The 19,026-nt window shown below is 50.9% G+C and overlaps 1 protein-coding gene across 7 annotated transcripts in view; it reads left to right on the top strand.

Moving 5' to 3' along the window:
• The window catches only part of si:zfos-1056e6.1 (uncharacterized protein LOC107988029 homolog), a 102,840-nt gene that overhangs the window by 14,879 nt on the left and 68,935 nt on the right, over positions 1-19,026 (top strand). For all 7 annotated transcript variants that reach the window (XR_005462013.1, XM_038808596.1, XM_038808560.1 and 4 more), the window contains one exon: positions 14,930-14,994. Coding sequence is in view for 6 of the 7 variants with exons in the window: in XM_038808596.1 (XP_038664524.1) it covers positions 14,930-14,994 (65 nt within the window). In the remaining variant the exon portion in view is untranslated. The remainder of the gene's footprint in view (positions 1-14,929; positions 14,995-19,026) is intronic.

Raw genomic sequence — 19,026 nt, 5'->3', positions numbered from 1 at the left:
AGAGAGAGAGACAGACCGGCATTTGGGGGGGGGGGGGAGAGAGAGAGACAGACCGGCATTTGGGGGGGGGGGGGGGGGAGAGAGAGAGACAGACCGGCATTTGGGGGGGGGGGGGAGGAGAGAGAGAGAGAGACAGACCGGCATTTGGGGGGGGGGGGGGGGGGGGGGGAGAGAGACCGGCATTTGGGGGGGGGGGGAGAGAGAGAGAGAAACAGACCGGCATTTGGGGGGGGGGGGGGGGAGAGAGAGAGAGACAGACCGGCATTTGGGGGGCGGGGGAGGAGGAGAGAGACAGACCCGGCATTTGGGGGGGGGGGGAGGAGGAGAGAGACAGACCCGGCATTTGGGGGGGGGGGGGAGGAGGAGAGAGACAGACCCGGCGTTGGGGGTTTGCGGCATTGAGTGAGAGGGGGGGGCGGCGTTGGAGGGGGGGGCGGCGTTGGAGGGGGGTAGGGGTGGTGAGGGGGGGGTTGGGGTAGGGGCAGCGGCGTGCAGAGGAGGGGGGCGACGGATGCCCGGGGCCAACACACCGTCGCCCCCCCTCTGCACGCAGCTGCCCCTACCCCAACCCCCTCCCCTCACCACCCCTACCCCCTTCACCACCCCTACCCCCCTCCAACGCCGCACCCCCCCCCCCCCACTAACAGAGGAAGGAAGGGGGGGAGGAGGAAGGAAGGGGGGGAGGAGGAAGGAGGGGGGGGGAAGGAAGGAAGGGGGGAGGAGGAAGGAAGAGGGGAGGAGGAAGGAAGGAGGGGAGGAGGAAGGAAGGGGGGGAGGAGGAGAGGGGGGGTGTGGGTACCGGCCTTCAGAGGGAGGGGGGGGTGGGTACCGGCCTTCAGAGGGTGGGGGACGGGGTGTGGGTACCGGCCTTCAGAGGGAGGGGGACGGGGTGTGGGTACCGGCATTGAGGGTGGGGGGTTGCGACGTGAGGGGGGGGTTGCGGCGTTGAGGGTGGGGGGTTGCGGCGTTGCGAGAGATGGGGGGGCGGCGTTGGAGGGGGGTAGGGGTGGTGGGGAGGGGGTAGGGGTGGTGGGGAGGGGGGTAGGGGCGGTGGGGAGGGGGGGTAGGGGTGGTGGGGAGGGGGGTAGGGCTGGTGGGGAGGGGGGTAGGGGTGGTGGGGAGGGGGGTAGGGGCGTTGGAGGGAGGTAGGGGTGGTGAGGGGGTGGTGGTTGGGGTAGGGGGCAGCGGTGTACAGAGGGGGGGGGCGACGGTGCGTTGGCCCCGGGCATCCGTCGCCCCCCCTCTCTGCACGCCGCTGCCCCCCAAACCACCCCCCCCGACTGCCCGCAAACCCCCCCCCCCCCCACACGACGCCGCAACCCCCCCCCCGACTGCAGCAACACCCACGACCCGCCGCAAACCCCCCCCCGATGCACGCAACCCCCCCCCAATGCCGCAACCCCCCCCCCACCCGGATGCCGCAAACCCCCCCCCCCCCCCCCCCCCCCCCGATGCCGCAACCCCCCCCGATGACCGGTTTTTGGCCGGTCAGAGAATTAAAAACCCTGCGGGAGCGGGAATAACGCCGCTGCCGGCCGATTCTCCGACCCTGCGTGGGGTCGGAGAATTTCGCCCCAAGTGTTGAATCGGTAAATGGGATTCGGTAAATGAGGGGATTTGGTACATTGAGGGAGGACGGGCTGCCTGGCATTTTATGAAGAAGGTCCAAAAGAGGGAGGCAAAGAGAGGTAAAGGCACAAGAGAGGGCAGCATGGTAGCATAGTGGTTAGCATCAATGCTTCACAGCTCCAGGGTCCCAGGTTCGATTCCCGGCTGGGTCACTGTCTGTGCGGAGTCTGCACGTCCTCCCCGTGTGTGCGTGGTTTCCTCGGGTGCTCCGGTTTCCTCCCACAGTCCAAAGATGTGCGGGGTTAGGTGGATTGGCCATGCTAAATTGCCCGTAGTGTCCTAAAAAGTAAGGTTAAGGGGGAGTTGTTGGGTTACGGGTATAGGGTGGATACGTGGGTTTGAGTAGGGTGGTCATTGCTTGGCACAACATCGAGGGTTGAAGGGCCTGTTCTGTGCTGTACTGTTCTAAATTCTAAAGAAGGAGCTGGAGGCAGCGAGATACGAGAGTTGAATTCTGGATGCATTAATTAGGTGTGCAAGTAGGTGATTTGAGAGTTTTAAGTGTTTTCCATAAGGATGGTATTCCATTCGCCTTCTTGATTACATTTTTTGAACAGTATTTTTATTCAAGCTTTTAACATTTAAAACACCTAACATTACAAAGTAAAATCAACACAAAATCCCAAACTCGCCACCCCCAACACCCTAATCCACCCCCATCCCTCCTCCCAAGCAGTCGACGGTAACCAGCTCCATGAAATGTAATATAAACAAGCCCCAGCTCTTCTGGAACCCTCACCCACCTCCCTCAAAGCAAATTTCACCTTTTCAGGATACAAGAACTCCATTAAATCCATCGCCACACCGAGGCACAAAGCGGAGAGATGACCTCCACCCCATCAAGGCCCACCTGCGAGCAATCAACAAGGCAAAGGTTAAAACATTTTCCCCTGCTCCCATCTGCAAGTCAGACACCCCGAATATGGCCCCCAGGGGACTGGGCTCTAAACCCAAATGCAAGATCGTCAACATGGTGCTGAAGAACGACCTCCAAAATGTCTCCAACTTCAGGCAGGACCTAAACGTAGGTACGTAATTGACTGGGCCCCTCCCACACCGCTTACAAATATCCTCCACCCCCTCAAACCACTGGAAAAGTTGGAAAAACCTTTTACATGAAATCCCGCACCTGCATATACCTGAGAACCGGGAGGGTTTAAACTAGTTAGGCAGGGGATTGGGAACCTGAATTGTAGCTCCAGTACACAAGAAGCTGAGAGTAGTGAGGTCATGAGTAAGGTTTCAAAGTTGCAGGAGTGTACCGGCAGGAAGGAAGGTGGTCTAAAGTGCGTCTACTTCAATGCCAGGAGCATCCAAAATAAGGTGGGTGAGCTTGCGGCATGGGTTAGTACCTGGGACTTCGATGTTGTGGCAATTTCGGAGACATGGATAGAGCAGGGCGAGGAATGGTTGTTGCAGGTGCCGGGGTTTAGATATTTCAGTAAGTTCAGGGAAGGTGGTAAGAGAGGAGGAGGGGTAGCATTGTTAGTCAGGGACAGTATTACGGTGGCTGAGAGGACATTTGATGAGGACTCGAATACTGAGGTACTATGGGCTGAGTTAAGAAACAGGAAAGGAGAGGTCACCCTGTTAGGGCTTTTCTATAGGCCTCCAAAAGTTCCAGAGATGTAGAGGAAAGGATTGCAAAGATGATTCTGGATAGAACATAAGAACATAAGAACATAAGAACTAGGAGCAGGAGTAGGCCATCTGGCCCCTCGAGCCTGCTCCGCCATTCAATGAGATCATGGCTGATCTTTTGTGGACTCAGCTTCACTTTCCGGCCCGAACACCATAACCCTTAATCCCTTTATTCTTCAAAAAACTATCTAACTTTACCTTAAAAACATGTGATGAAGGAATCCTCAACTGCTTCACTGGGCAAGAAATTCCATAGATTCACAACCCTTTGGGTGAAGAAGTTCCTCCTAAACTCAGTCCTAAATCTACTTCCCCTTATTTTGAGGCTATGTCCCCTAGTTCTGCTTTCACCCGCCAGTGGAAACAACCTGCCCGCATCTATCCTATCTATTCCCTTCATAATTTAAATGTTCTATAAGATCCCCCCTCATCTTTCTAAATTCCAACGAGTACAGTCCCAGTCTACTCAACCTCTCCTCATAATCCAACCCCTTCAGCTCTGGGATTAACCTAGTGAATCTCCTCTGCACACCCTCCAGTGCCAGTGCGTCCTTTCTCAAGTAAGGAGACCAAAACTGAACACAATACTCCAGGTGTGGCCTCACTAACACCTTATACAATTGCAACATAACCTCCCTAGTCTTAAACTCCATCCCTCTAGCAATGAAGGACAAAATTCCATTTGCCTTCTTAATCACCTGTTGCACCTGTAAACCAACCTTCTGTGACTCATGCACTAGCACACCCAAGTCTCTCTGCACAGCGGCATGCTTTAATATTTTATTGTTTAAATATATAATCCCGTTTGCTGTATTCCTACCAAAATGGATAACCTCACATTTGTCAACATTGTATTCCATCTGCCAGACCCTAGCCATTCACTTAACCTATCCAATCCTCTGCAGACTTCCAGTATCCTCTGCACTTTTCGCTTTACCACTCATCTTAATATCATCTGCAAACTTGGACACATTGCCCTTGGTCCCCAACTCCAAATCATCTATGTAAATTGTGAACAATTGTGGGCCCAACACGGATCCCTGAGGGATACCACTAGCTACTGATTGCCAACCAGAGAAACACCCATTAATCCCCACTCTTTGCTTTCTATCAATTAACCAATCCTCTATCCATGCTACTACTTTACCCTTAATGCCATGCATCTTTATCTTATGCAGCAACCTTTTGTGTGGCACCTTGTCAAAGGCTTTCTGGAAATCCAGATATACCACATCCATCGGCTCCCTGTTATCTACTGCACCGGTAATGTCCTCAAAAAATTCCACTAAATTAGTAAGGCATGACCTGCCCTTTATGAACCCATGCTGCGTCTGCCCAATGGGACAATTTCTATCCAGATGCCTCGCTATTTCTTCCTTGATGATAGATTCCAGCATCTTCCCTACTACCGAAGTTAAGCTCACTGGCCTATAATTTCCTGCTTTCTGCCTACCTCCTTTTTTAAAAGTGGTGTCACGTTTGCTTAATTTTCCAATCCACCGGGACCACCCCAGAGTCTAGTGAATTTCGGTAAATTATCACTAGTGCATCTGCAATTTCCCTAGCCATCTCTTTTAGCACTCTGGGATGCATTCCATCAGGGCCAGGAGACTTGTCTACCTTTAGCCCATTTAGCTTGCCATCACTACCTCCTTAGTGATAACAATCCTCTCAAGGTCCTCACCTGTCATAGCCTCATTTCTATCAGTCGCTGCATGTATTTGTGTCTTCCACTGTGAAGACGACCCAAAAACCTGTTCAGTTCCTCAGCCATTTCCTCATTTTCCAATTATTAAAACTCCCTTCTCATGCCTCTAAAGGACCAATATTTTACCTTAGCCACTCTTTTTAGTTTTATATATTTGTAAAACTTTTACTGTCTGTTTTTATATTCTGAGCAAGTTTACTCTCATACTCTATCTTACTCTTCTTTATAGCTTTTTTAGTAGCTTTCTGTTGCCCCCTAAAGATTTCCCAGTCCTCTAATCTCCAGCAATCTTTGCCACTTTATATGCTTTTTCCTTCAATTTGATACTCTCCCTTATTTCCTTAGATATCCACGGCCGATTTTCCCTCTTTCTACCGTCCTTCCCTTTTGTTGGTATAAACCTTTGCTGAGCACTGTGAAAAATCGCTTGGAAGGTTCTCCACTGTTCCTCAACTGTTCCACCATAAAGTCTTAGCTCCCAGTCTACCTTAGCTAGTTCTTCTCTCATCCCCTTGTAATCTCCTTTGTTTAAACACAAAACACTAGTATTTGATTTTACTTTCTCACCCCTCCATCTGTATTTTAAATTCCACCATATTGTGATCGCTCCTTCCGAGGCGGATCCCTAACTATGAGATCATGAATCAATCCTGTCTCATTACACAGGACAAGATCTAGGACTGCTTGTTCCCTCGTAGGTTCCATTACATACTGTTCTAGGAAACTATCGCGGATACATTCTATAAACTCCTCCTCAAGGTTGCCTTGACCGACCTGGTTAAACCAATCGACATGTAGATTAAAATCCCCCATGATAACTGCTGTACCATTTCTACATGCATCAGTTATTTCTTTGTTTATTGCCTGCCCCACCATAACGTTACTATTGGTGGCCGATAGACTACTCCTATCAGTGACTTTTTCGCCTTACAATTCCTGATTTCCACCCAAATGGATTCAACCTTATCCTCCATAGCACCGATGTCATCCTTACTATTGCTCCGGATGTCATCCTTAAATAACAGAGCAACACCACCTCCCTTACCATCCACTCTGTCCTTCCGAATAGTTCGATACCCTCGGATATTTAACTCCCAGTCGTGACCATCCTTTAACCATGTTTCAGTAATGGCACTAAATCATAGTCATTTACGATGATTTGTGCCATCAACTCATTTACTTTATTCCGAATACTACGAGCATTCAGGTAAAGTACACTTATGTTGGTTTTTTAACCTCTGTTTTGAATCTTAACATCTCAGTTTTATTCCTTTTGTTATTACTGGCCTATTCACTGAGCTCCCCTCAGTCACTGTACCTTGTACTGTCGCCCTTTTAGATTTTTGACTATGTCTTCTCTGCCTTGCACTTTCTCCCCTTACTTCCTTTTGCTTCTGTCCCTGTTTTACTACCTTCCAACTTCCTGCATCGGTTCCCATCCCCCTGCCACATTAGTTTAAACCCTCCCCAACAGCTCTAGAAAACACCCCCCCTAGGACATCGGTTCCAGTGCTGCCCAGGTGCAGACCGTCCGGTTTGTACTGGTCCCACCTCCCCCAGAACCGGTCCCAATGCCCCAGGAATTTGAATCCCTCCCTCTTGCACCATCTCTTGAGCCACGCATTCATCCTATCTATCCTGACATTCCTACTCTGACTAGCTCGTGGCACTGGTAGCAATCCTGAGATTACTACCTTTGAGGTCCTACTTTTTAGTTTAACTCCTAACTCCCTGAATTTCGCTTGTAGGACCGCATCCCGTTTTTTACCTATATCGTTGGTGCCTATGTGCACCACAACAGCTGGCTGTTCACCCTCCCCCCCCCAGAATGTCCTGCAGCCGCTCCGAGACATCCTTGACCCTTGCACCAGGGAGGCAACATACCATCCTGGAGTCTCGATTGCGTCCACAGAACCGCCTGTCTATTCCCCTTACGATCGAGTCCCCTAGGAGCGAAAAATAACAGGGTAGTTGTTATGGGTGACTTTAACTTTCCAAATATTGACTGGAAACACTATAGTTCGAGTACTTTAGATGGATCCGTTTTTTGTCCAATGTGTGCAGGAGGGTTTCCTGATGCAGTATGTAGATAGGCCAACAAGAGGCAAGGCCATATTGGATTTGGTACTGGGTAATGAACCAGGACAGGTGTTAGCTTTGGAGGTAGGTGAGCATTTTGGTGATAGTGACCACAATTCGATTACGTTTACTTTAGCGATGGAAAGGGATAGGTATAAACCGCAGGGCAAGAGTTATTGCTGGGGGAAAAGGCAATTATGATGCGATGAGGCAAGACTTAGGATGCATCGCCTGGAGAGGAAAACTGCAGGGGATGGACACAATAGAAATGTGGAGCATGTTCAAGGAACAGCTACTGCGTGTCCTTGATAAGTATGTACCTGTTAGGCAGGGAGGAAGTGGTCGAGTGAGGGAACCATGTGTTACTAAAGCAGTTGAATCACTTGTCAAGAGGAAGAAGGAGGCTTATGTGAAGATGTGATGTGATGGTTCAGTTGGGTCGCTTGAAGGCTAGGTTAGGAAGGCTCTAAAGAGAGAGCTAAGAAGAGCCAAGCGAGGACATGAGTAGTCTTTGGCAGGTAGGATCAAGGATAACCCTAAAGCTTTCTATAGGTATGTCAGGAATAAAAGAATGACTAAGGTAAGAGTAGGGCCAGTCAAGGACAGTAGTGGGAAGTTGTGCGTAGAGTCCGAGGAGATAGGAGAGGTGCTAAATGAGTATTTTTTCGTCAGTATTCACACAGGAAAAAAACAAAGTTGTCGAGGAGAATACTGAGATACAGGCTACTAGACTAGAAGGGCTTGAGGTTCATAAGGAGGAGGTGTTAGCGATTCTGGAAAGTGTGAAAATAGATAAGTCCCCTGGGCCGGATGGGATTTATCCTAGGATTCTCTGGGAAGCTAGGGAGGAGATTGCTGAGCCTTTGGCTTTGATCTTTAAGTCATCTTTGTCTACAGGAATAGTGCCAGAGGACTGGAGGATAGCAAATGTTGTCCCCTTGTACAGGAAGGGGAGTAGAGATAACCCCGGTAACTATAGGCCAGTGAGCCTTACTTCTGTTGTGGGAAAAGTCTTGGAAAGGTTTATAAGAGATAGGATGTATAATCACCTGGAAAGGAATAATTGATTAGAGATAGTCAACATGGTTTGTGAAGGGTAGGTCGTGCCTCAAAAACCTCATTGAGTTCTTCGAGAAGGTGACCAAACAGGTGGATGAGGGTTAAAGCAGTTGATGTGGTGTATATGGATTTTAGTAAAGCGTTTGATAAGGTTCCCACGGTAGGCTATTGCAGAAAATACAGAGGCATGCGATTCAGGGTGATTTAGCAGTTTGGATCAGAAATTGGCTAGTTGATAGAAGACAAAGAGTGGTGGTTGATGGGAAATGCTCTGACTGGTGTCCAGTTACTAGTGGTGTGCCACAAGGATCTGTTTTGGGGCCGTTGCTGTTTGTCATTTTTATAAATGACCTGGAGGAGGGTGTAGAAGGATGGGTGAGTAAATTTGCAGATGACACTAAAGTCGGTGTAGTTGTGGACAGTGCAGAAGGATGTTACAAGTTACAGAGGGACAGAGATAAGCTGCAGAGCTGGGCTGACAGGTGGCAAATGGAGTTTAATGCAGAAAAGTGTGAGGTGATTCATTTTGGAAGGAATAACAGAAAGGCAGAGTACTGGGCTAATGGTAAGATTCTTGGTAGTGTGGACGAGCAGAGAGATCTCGGTGTCCATGTCCATAGATCCCTGAAAGTTGCCACCCAGGTTGAGAGGTTTGTTAAGAAGGCGTACGGTGTGTTAGCTTTTATTGGTAGAGGAATTGAGTTTCGGAGCCATGAGGTCATGTTGCAGTTGTACAGAACTCTGGTGCGGCCGCATTTGGAGTATCGTGTGCAGTTCTGGTCGCCACATTATAGGAAGGATGTGGAATCATTGGAAAGGGTACAGAGGAGATTTACAAGAATGTTGCCTGGTATGGAGGGAAGATCATATGAGGAAAGGCTGAAGGACTTGAGGCTGTTTTCGTTAGAGAGAAGAAAGTTAAGAGGGGACTTAATTGAGGCATACAAGATGATCAGAGGATTAGATAGGGGGGACATCGAGAGCCTTTTTCCTCGGATGGTGATGTCCAGCACGAGGGGACATAGCTTTAAATTGAGGGGAGATAGATACAGGACAGATGTCAGAGGTAGGTTCTTTACTCAGAGAGTAGTAAGGGCGTGGAATGTCCTGCTTGCAACAGTAGTGGACTCGCCAACACTAAACGCATTCAAATGGTCATTGGATAGGCATATGGACGATAAGGGAATAGTGTAGAGGGACTTTAGAGGGGTTTCACAGGATGGCGCAACATCGAGGGCCGAAGGGCCTGTACTGCGCTGTAATGTTCTATGTTCTATGTTCTATTTTGTTGGGGTTGGTTAGGAGAGGGTATTGTTCTTTGGTATGTAACCAACATGTACATTTGGGCGGGGTCTGGTTCAGGGGAGAGGAATGGGAGGGAGGGTTAGTTTTCTGACGGTGACTATGGGGTTTTCTTTCTTTCACTTTATGGATGGGTTTGGCAGTCATCTTGGGTGGGCCTTGGGCCTACATCCTCTGGGCAGGTGCTTGTTAATCATTCACGGTGAAAATGGCTGACTCAGGGATGAGGAGGGGTGGTGATGGGGTGGGAGGTCCCTGTTTGGTTTGTCACCTGGAGCGTAAGGGGGGCCCACTAAAATGTTTGAGAGTCTTCTCTCACCTAAAAAATCTGAGGGCTGATGTGGTGTTGTTGCAGAAGACTCATTTGCGGGGGGGGGGCCAGGGGGTGGGTGGCAGATCTGTGTCGGTTTGTGCACCCAGCGGGTAAAGAATTCTCGTCCTTTCCTCCAGTCCGCAAGATTTATTCCGGGATTGGCTTTTTCTGGTGGGTAGGTCTCTTCTCTCGGTTGAGCATTCAGTCATTGTCATCTCGGATCATGCCCCGCATCTGGTGAATTTGGTTTTGGAGTTGTACCCCGCTGAACGCCTATCGTAGGTTTAGATGTGTTATTGGCGGATATGAGGTTCTGTGCGCTCATGTCTAAGGCCATTAGCAATGAGTCAGTCTCGCCCTCCATTCTTTGGGAAGCCTTAAAAGAAGTTATTAGAGGAGAGATCATGCCATATAAGATGCACATGGATAGGGAAGTAAGGGTAGATGGCAGAGGTTAGTAGGAGCGGGGGTGGGAGGTGGTGGACATGTTGACATTTGTAGCTGGGTTGGCGTTTTCAGTGGTGCGGGCTGAGAGGCGGGAGGTGTTGGAAGCCCTGTTAGGCCCTGAGGAGATTTTGAAAGGTATTGGGCAGATGCAAACGGGTAAAGCTCCTAGGCCTGATGGGTTTCCTGTGGAATTCTACAAGAGGTTTGCGGATCAGTCGATAGATATGTTTAATGATTCTTTGTCTCAGGGATCTCTGTTTACAACACACTCACAGGCTTCTATTTCCTTTCGGTTGAAGAAAGATAAGGACCTCATGGAATGTTGACCATACCGGCCTATTTTGCTGTTAAATGTGGGCGCTAAGTTACTGGCTAAGATATTGGTGATAAGGCTGGAGTCTTGTCTTCCTGAGGTGATTGCAGAGGACAATTGCCGGTAATTGTCAGCCAATATTCGAGGGCTGTTGAATGTTGTTCTCTCCCGGTCCATTGGGCCCAAGCGGAGGTTATTGTGTCTTTGGATCCAAGAAGGCACTTGATAGGGTGGAGTGGAGATATCTTTTTGAAGTCCTGGAGAGGTTCGGGGTAGGGCCAAAGTTGCTTTCATGGTTATTGTTTTCAGCCCTCTTGGCTAGTGTTCGTACCGACGCCTTGAGCATGGGATACTTTCAATTGAATATGAGGACAAGACAGTGGTGCCCGATGTCCTCCACCCTATTTGCGTTAGCGATTAAACCCTTAGCTATAACTTTGAGAGCATTGGGTGAGTGGAAGAGATAAAGAGGGGAGAGGTGGAACATAGGGCGTCCCAATATGCTGATGATTAGCTGCTTTATGTTATGGACCCAGTCCCCAATATTTGTGAAATAATAGAGCTACTGAGGAGCTTTGTTTTTTTTTTAGGATACAAAATGTATCTGGAAAAGAGTGAGTACTTTCTTCTTAATCCCCTAGGGAAGGGAACCAACTTGGGTGTGCTCCCTTTTCGCCTAGCCAACTCTAGATTCACGTATCTGTGTATCCAGGTGGCCCACAATTGGGCCCTGCTCCATAAATTGAATTACGCAAGTCTGGTGAGTAAGGTTAAGTCCGATTTCCAAAAGTGGGGTAACTTCTCCTGTCTTTGGGGGGTAGAGTACAATTCTTCAAAGGCTCGGGGGGGGGGGGGGGGGGGGGGTGAAGTGTTGGGCTTTAGCATTGTTGAATTTGCTTTTTTATTATTGGGCGGCCAATGCAGAGATGGTGCTGGGGTGGTGCAGTGACCCAGATTCCATATGGGGACAGATGGAAGCGAGGCCGTGTTGAGGATCTAGTCTTGGTTCATTGGTGATGGCCTCCCTTCCATTCTCTCTGGCAAGCTATCCCTCGAACCCTGTTGTCATGTCCACTTTAAGGATATGGAGACAATTCAGGCAGCACTTTAAGCTTGGATTTGTATCGAGGATGGCCTCTGATGGCACCAAATCTGTTTGAGCCGTTGAGACTGGATGCCACATTTAGGGTGTGTGGAGGGAAGGGGCTTGAGAGATTCATGATGTGTTTGTGGAGGAATGGTTTGCCAGTTTGGAGGAATTGTCGGCGAAGTTTGAACTTTTGGGGTCGAACTCGTTCAAGTACCTCCAGATAAGGAATTTTGTACGAGGGGCCTTTCCGACATCTCCCGTGGACCTGCGGACATCTCTGATGGAGAGGATCCTTTCTCAAGAAGAATCAGAGGAAGGTAGCACATCCGGCATTTATGGGCGGATTTTGTCGGAGGATTCGGACACTGTGGATGAGGTGAAGGCGATATGGGAGAGAGAGTTGGGACCTATTGTGGATGATGAAGTGTGGAGTGAGGCCCTTCGTAGGGTGAACTCCATGTCTTAATGTGCGTGGCTTGGTCTGTTCCAGCTGAGGGTAGTGCATTGGGCGCTCCTGACCAAAGCTTAAATGAGTGGCTTCTTTTCGGAGGTAGAGGACAGGTGATATGGGTGTTCTGGTGGGCCGGCCAACTGCACACACATGTTCTGGTCTTGTCCCAAACTGGTAAGCTTCTGGGTCTTCTTCTTTAGCACCACATCAGCGATTCTAAATATTGATCTGGAGCTTTGTCTTCTGGTGGCCTTTTTTGGGGAATCGGACTCGCCGGGGGTGAAGGTTGACGTCCTTGGCTTCGCCTCATTGATAGCTCGGAGACAAGTTCTGCTTGTATGGAAGTCTTCTACTCCGCCCAGCAACTTGGTATGGATGGGTAACATAATGGAATTCTTGTACCTGGAGAATGTTAAGTCGACCATGAGGGGATCGCTTGAGGGGTTCTATCGGAAATGGCAGCCATTCATTACCTACTTTAAGGAATTAGTCACTGTCAATTCCCAGCGAAAGTGTGGTGGGGGAAGGGGGTTGCGGTTCGGGATTTGTTTTTCTTCTCTTCCTTTGAGGATGAGGTGTCCGGTTGATTGAGTTTTTGTTATGTTGGTTTTCTGCAACATCTGCTGTGGGTAATATGGGCCGGGACTCTCCCCTACCCGGCGGGGCGGGGGGGGGGGGGGGGGGGGCGTTGTGGAGTGGCGATAACCACTCCGGTGTAGGGCCTCCCCAAAGGTGTGGAATTCTCCGCACCTTTAGAGGCTAGGCCCGCGCCGGAGAGGCTCCCACTCCGCTGGCTGGCGCGAACGGCCTTTAGCGCCCCACCAGGCGGGGCCGAAAGCCCTTCGCCGGCCGGTGGAAGTCCACGCATGCGCCGATACTGACGTCATACCAGCGCATGCGCAGCGGAGGGGGTACTCTTCCGCCCCCGCCATGCTGAAGGCCATGGCGGGGCGGAAGAAAAAGAGTGCCCCCATGGCGCAGGCCCGCCCGCCGATCGGTGGGCCCTGATTGCAGGCCAGGCCACGTGGGGGCACCCCCCAGGGCCAGATCGACCTGCGCTCCCCCAGGACCACGGCGCCCGCCAGCGCCACCAATCCCGCCGGCACCAGATGTGTTTTGATTCCCGTTGGCGGGAACGGCCTGTCAGCGGCGGGACTTCGGCCCATCGCGGGCCGGAGAATCGCCGCGGGGGGCCCGCCGACCGGCGCAGCGCGATTCCGCCCCCGCCGATTCCCAGGTGGCGGAGAATTCGGGCCACGGTGGGGGCGGGATTGACGCCAGCTCCGGGCGATTCTCCGACCCCCACAAACCCCCTGCCCATGGTTTTGGTTATAAGATTTATTGTAAATGGAAAATATGCTTTTTTTAAATTCATGCACGGTCTGTGGGTGTCACTGGCCCATTTATTGCCCAATTGCCCATCCCTAGTTACCCCCATTTGTGAAGGCATTTGAGAGTCAATCACATTACTGTGGAAACTGTGGAAAGGCAGATTTTCTTTCCTTGAGGACATTCGTGAACCAAATGGATTTTTTACTATTAATTCCAGGGGCTGGATTCTCCGACCCCCCCCGCCGGGTCGGAGAATCGTTGGGGGTCAGCGTGAATCCTGCCCCTGCCGTCTCCTGAAGTTTCCGGCACCGGAGGTTCGGCGGGGGCGGGAATCATGCCGCCCCAGTCGGCAGACTCCCCACCGTCCCGGCGATTCTCCGGCCCGCGATGGGCTGAAGTCCCGCTGCTGTAATGCCGGTCCCGCCGGAGTGAATCAAAACACCTCCCTTACTGGTGGGACTGACGGCCCGGGCGGGCTACAGGGTCCTGGGGGTGGGGGGGGGGGGGGGGGGGGGGGTGGGCGCGGGGTGATCTGGCCCCGGGGGGTGCCTCCATGGTGGCCTGGCCAGCGATCAGGGCCGACCGATCCACGGGTGGGCCTGTGCTGTGGGGGCACTCTTTTCCTTCCGCGTCGGCCATAGACTACGCGATGGCCGACGCGGAAGTGATCCCCTCCCCTGCATGTGTGGGGATGACGTCAGCAGCCGCTGACGCTCCCGCGCATGCGCGAACTTCCGCGGGCCAGCGAAATCCCTTCGGCCCCGGCTGACGTGGCGCCAAAGGCCTTCCCGCCAGCCGGCGGGACGGGAAGCACTCCGGCGCGGGCCTAGCCCTTCAAGGTGAGGGCTTAGCCCCTAAATGTGCTGAGAAATCCGCACCTTTGGGGCGGCCCGACGCCTGAGTGGTTCACGCCACTCCATCCCGCCAGGACTCCACCCCATCGGGTAGGGGAGAATCCAGCCCCAGATTTTTATTGACTTCAAATTCCACAATCTGCCATTGGGGGATTCGAACCCAGGTGTCCAGAGCATTACCCTCGGTCACTTGTTCAGTGACAATGCCACTATACCACTGTCTCATCAATACATGTTGCTCAAACTGAGATTCCTCTGTTACCAAATGATGGGATACCTTCCTGACTTGCAGTCACACCATCCTTTCCCTGAGCATTGACCAATTCGAAAGTTTTACTGACTGCATCCTGAAATGAAGTGTCCAGCTAACTCTCCCTCTTCCTGCACCGCATCTATTTAGCAAATTTTCCAATGGGGTTTATCCTTCTCTACAAATTTTGAAAAACCAAGTGGATTATATTGACTGGATTTCCATCATTAGCTGATTAATTTACCTTCTCAAATAAATCCACAAGTAGTCACTTCAGAAAACATTTTTATATTTCCTTTCTCTGTAGGGCTGTAGGGGGACTGATCAAATTTTGGCTTATCATTAATTCACACCCCCCTCCACCCCCCTTCCTCTCCCACCTCGCTGCATTGCTGATTCCAAAATATAAGACATTCTACTTATTCGGTGTGAAACCTGTTGTCAAACATTTTGTTTTCCAGCTTCGAGACAGTCGAGGTTCTTTGGTTCCAATGAATGGTGAATTGAATGTAAACAGCAAACAATTGTAAGTCTAAAGTAAATTGCAATTGATAATTCACCTGTTGGTTTTTCCAATATGTAGTATTGGAGACGTCCTCACCTTGGAATTGTTTCTTCTTCCCAGTTACTTAATTGAAATCTGTTTCAATCCTACCTTTTCCTGCATGAAACATCTTCCCTTTTTTTTGCCTGAAATCCACTTCATAATTTTGCCGTTCATCTGGTAAATGGAGCAGACGGTATACTTCTACATATCTCTATTTTATTTGACCTTGAGATGTGGCCGTCGCTGGCTAGCATTTATTGTCCATCCCCAATTGCCCTTGAGAAGATGGTAGCGACCTGCCTTCTTGAACCACTGTAGTCCATGTGGCGAAGGTACATCCACAGTGCTGTCAGGGAGAGAGTTCCAGGATTTTGACCCAGTAATAGTCAAAGATTGGTTATATATTTCGAAGTCAGGATGTTTAACCTTGTTAATTCACAATGTTACAGATGACTGGGTGGATTATTGTGAAATCCATGGAATCCGTTTGGGTCACATTCGGGATTTATTGGGCGGAATTCTCCGCTCCCGCGCGGAATCGGGAAGGCCGTCGTGAACTCGGCCGAGTCTCACGACGGCCTCGGAGGCCGCTCCTCACACCTTATTCACCCCCACCTGGGGGCCTAGGAGTGGCGCTCCGTAACTCTTGGCCGCCGGGCCTTGACGCTTGTGTCAAGGCGGCGCGCCGAGAATGACGCGACGGCGGTGCCTAAGTGACGTCAGCCGCGCATGCGCTGGTTAGCCGGCTCCAACCCGCGCATGCGCGGCTGACGTCACGACGGCTGACGGCTCCAACCCGCGCATGCGCGGTTGCCGTCTTCCCCTCCGCTGCCCTGCAAGATGTGGTGGCTTGATCTTGCAGGGTGGCGAGGGGAAAGAGTGCGTCGCTTGGAGACGCCGGCCCGACGATCGGTGGGCACCGATCGCGGGCCAGTCCCCTCCCGAGCATGGCCGTGGTGCTCACTCCCCTCTCCGTCCCCCACAAGCCACAAACGAGCATTTGGCGCCCATGTTCACAAACGGCAGTGACCAGGTGTAGTTGCCGCCGTCGTGAACTGGTCGGGAGCGTCAGGCCGCTCGGCCCATCCGGGCCGGAGAATCGCCGGTCGCCGTGAATAACGGCAAGTGGCGATTCATCCGAGCGGGGGGGAGGGGGAGTGGGGGAATCGCAGGGGGGTGCCAGGGGGGCGTGTCGTGAGTCACCCGGCCCTCCCGCGATTCTCCCACCCGGCGTGGGAGCGGAGAATCGCGCCCATTGTGTAGTGTGGTGTGATTGACCACATTTGGCTTGTTAAGTCACTGGTACCCCGAATGTTAGAGTATAAGATTGTTGTTGTAAATTGTTTTATCTTTCTAACTTTGTGTAGTAAAGTTTATTTTCGTTTGTTCAACAATTGTAGTATCTAGTGGTTTTCTTCACTGAGCAAGTGTCTTGGATCTCAAACTTTGAATACTTTGAACAAAATGTTATTGGCCCCTAACTGGATCTCACCAACAACTTTGGTCTGGCCAGGGATCATAACACATTCCATAGAATATTCAATAATCTATACTATTGCTTAAAACTTAAAAGATTCCAATAAATTTGAAGTTGCTCCATTTTAAGTTGTTTCACTTTAGCATCGCAGATATAATGATGCTTGTGTGCATACTTAACAGTGGGATTTCCGTTTTAGTGTTGTTTTGCTCTGAGGTGGTTCTGGCATTGGGTGATCTGGGGCGAAATTCTCCGACCCCACGCAGGGTCGAAGAATCGCCCGGGGGCCGCCGAAAATCCCGCCCCCGCCGTGGCAGAAATTCTCCGCCACCCGGGAATTGGCGGGGGCGGGAATCGCGCCACGTCGAGCGGCGAGCCCCCTGCGGCGATTCTCCGGCCCGAGATGGGCCGAAATCCCGCCGCTGGGAGGCCTCTCCCTTCGCCGAGGTTTGAACCACCTCTGGTGGCGGCGGGATCGGCGGTGCGAGCGGGCCCCGGGGGTCCTGGGGGGCGCGGGGCGATCGGACCCCAGGGGGTCCCCCCACGGTGGCCAGGCCCGCAATCGGGGCCCACCGATCGGCGGGCGGGCCAGTGCCGTTGGGGTACTCTTTCTCTTGATGGCCTACACCATGGCGGAGGCGGAAGAGAATCCCCCAGCGCGCATGTGCCGGTGGTGACGTCAGCGGCGTCACCACCGGCGCATGCACGAACCGGCGAAGGCCTTTCGGCCAGCCTGGGCGCCGGGCAGCAGGCGTCAAAAGCCGTTGGTGCCGGTTTTGGCGCCAGTCGGCGTGGTGCCAACCGCTCTGGCGCGGGCCTAGCCCCCAAAGGTGCGGTTGGCACCACGCCGACGCCGGAGTGGTTGCCGCCACTCCGCTACGCCGGGACCCCCCCCGCCCCGCCGGGTAGGGGAGAAATCCGCCCCTGATCCTCACCATTCGGAGTGGTCTCTACCACTTGCCTCCCTGCCTGCTCCCACTCGCGTGCTGACCCTCTGACACCCCCACCTTTGTGCTTACTGCCCCTCCTGTTTGGGGCCATTCTCCTGCTAACTGCTTTCTTCCTTGTCCCTCCTATTCATCGGCCTTCCTACTGCCTCTCTCTGATTCGCTACTTTTCTCTCCAAGTCTCCTGTTACCCCCCTCTTCCACTCACCGCCTCTCTCTCTTGCCGCCTCTGTCCAGACTCTCCCACTTGGAGCTCCTCTCGCCCTTCTCTTTCTCGCTGCTTCTCTCCTGAGCCCTTGTTCACAGCGAGCGAAGGGGTCAGTGAGCAGAAGGTTTAGAGTGTGGGAGGGGTTGACAAGTGAGAGGGGTCAGCGAGTGTGAGAGTTGGGGGGCAGAAGGGGTGGTGAGTGGGAGAATCGGCGAGTGGGAGAGGCGGTGAATGTGAGGGAATATTGAAATTTAGGAATTCACCGTATTTCAATTTATAGGGTACAATGGTTTAATTGTTTTCTGATGATAACGGTCCTACAGAAGCTAACTACAGTTTTTAATTGGTGGTCATAGGAAAATACGATTCACTTAACGCTTTCATTTGAAGCTGTAATTTTAGGAACACAATTACAATATTAAGTGAGGAATTACTGTTCTGGTGTAGGGCAGATTGTTAAAATTCAAGTATCTGGACAAATTAAGTGGATGAGTAAATAGACAAAAGGTAAATAGATTTTAATGTGATGAAATGTAAATTGCCCGTTGGTGTACATACAAAATAGATTGGTTTTGATTGACACAAGTATAAATAGAAAAAGATTTGTGTATTAAAAATAAAAAATGCTGGAAATACTTAACAGGTCTGTGAGCTCCTGTAAGAAGAGAAATTGAATTAACCGTTCAGGTCGATGACCTGTCATCAGAACTAATGATTCTTAATTAAAATGCTATCCATATTTTGTCTCTAAGACCAATTATGTGTTAAGATCTTCTCAAGATACTTGATTCTACATCAAAATAAGTTAATTTAATTATACGTAACTTGGTAAGGGTAAGATAATGACGTCTCTCTTTTACTAGCGTTAAATTAACTGCTCTACAACTTGCTGATTCATGCCTCATGCCTGTTTTACGTATCAAGTTTACATGAGACACTATCAACTATTCTCATATTGTATACAGGATTTAAAAATACATCTACTGTTCTGTCTTCTAATTAGTTAAAGCATACAGTATGGTCCAGTTCTCCTCAGGTCATTTAAACAGGAAAAGAAACTCCCAGAAAAATATGTGTGCAGAGTGACTACAGGAACCTTTGGAAGCCTTTGGCCCCTCCGCATATTTCTCAATGGCTTAGGTGGCTCACCCTTGGCCAGTGGCGAGATCTTCCACTCATGTCGCGTCTATGGGGTTTTGTGTGCCCTGCACCCTCTGCCACCAGGGAACATGTCGCATGGGCTCTTCACTGGCATGACTGGAAGATTCAGCCGGCGGGATGGGACAAAATATTTTAGTCTATAACATTAAAACCTTGTATCCTGTAAGGAATAAATCAAAGTAATTGGAATATTTGGGGAAAGAAACATAAAGCTTCAG

Source organism: Scyliorhinus canicula, chromosome 1 (assembly GCF_902713615.1).
Source record: "Scyliorhinus canicula chromosome 1, sScyCan1.1, whole genome shotgun sequence".
In the NCBI taxonomy this organism is placed as follows: Eukaryota; Metazoa; Chordata; class Chondrichthyes; order Carcharhiniformes; family Scyliorhinidae; genus Scyliorhinus; species Scyliorhinus canicula.
The sequence above is the reverse complement of the archived record's forward strand: the minus strand, read 5'-3'. Positions and strand labels throughout refer to the sequence as shown.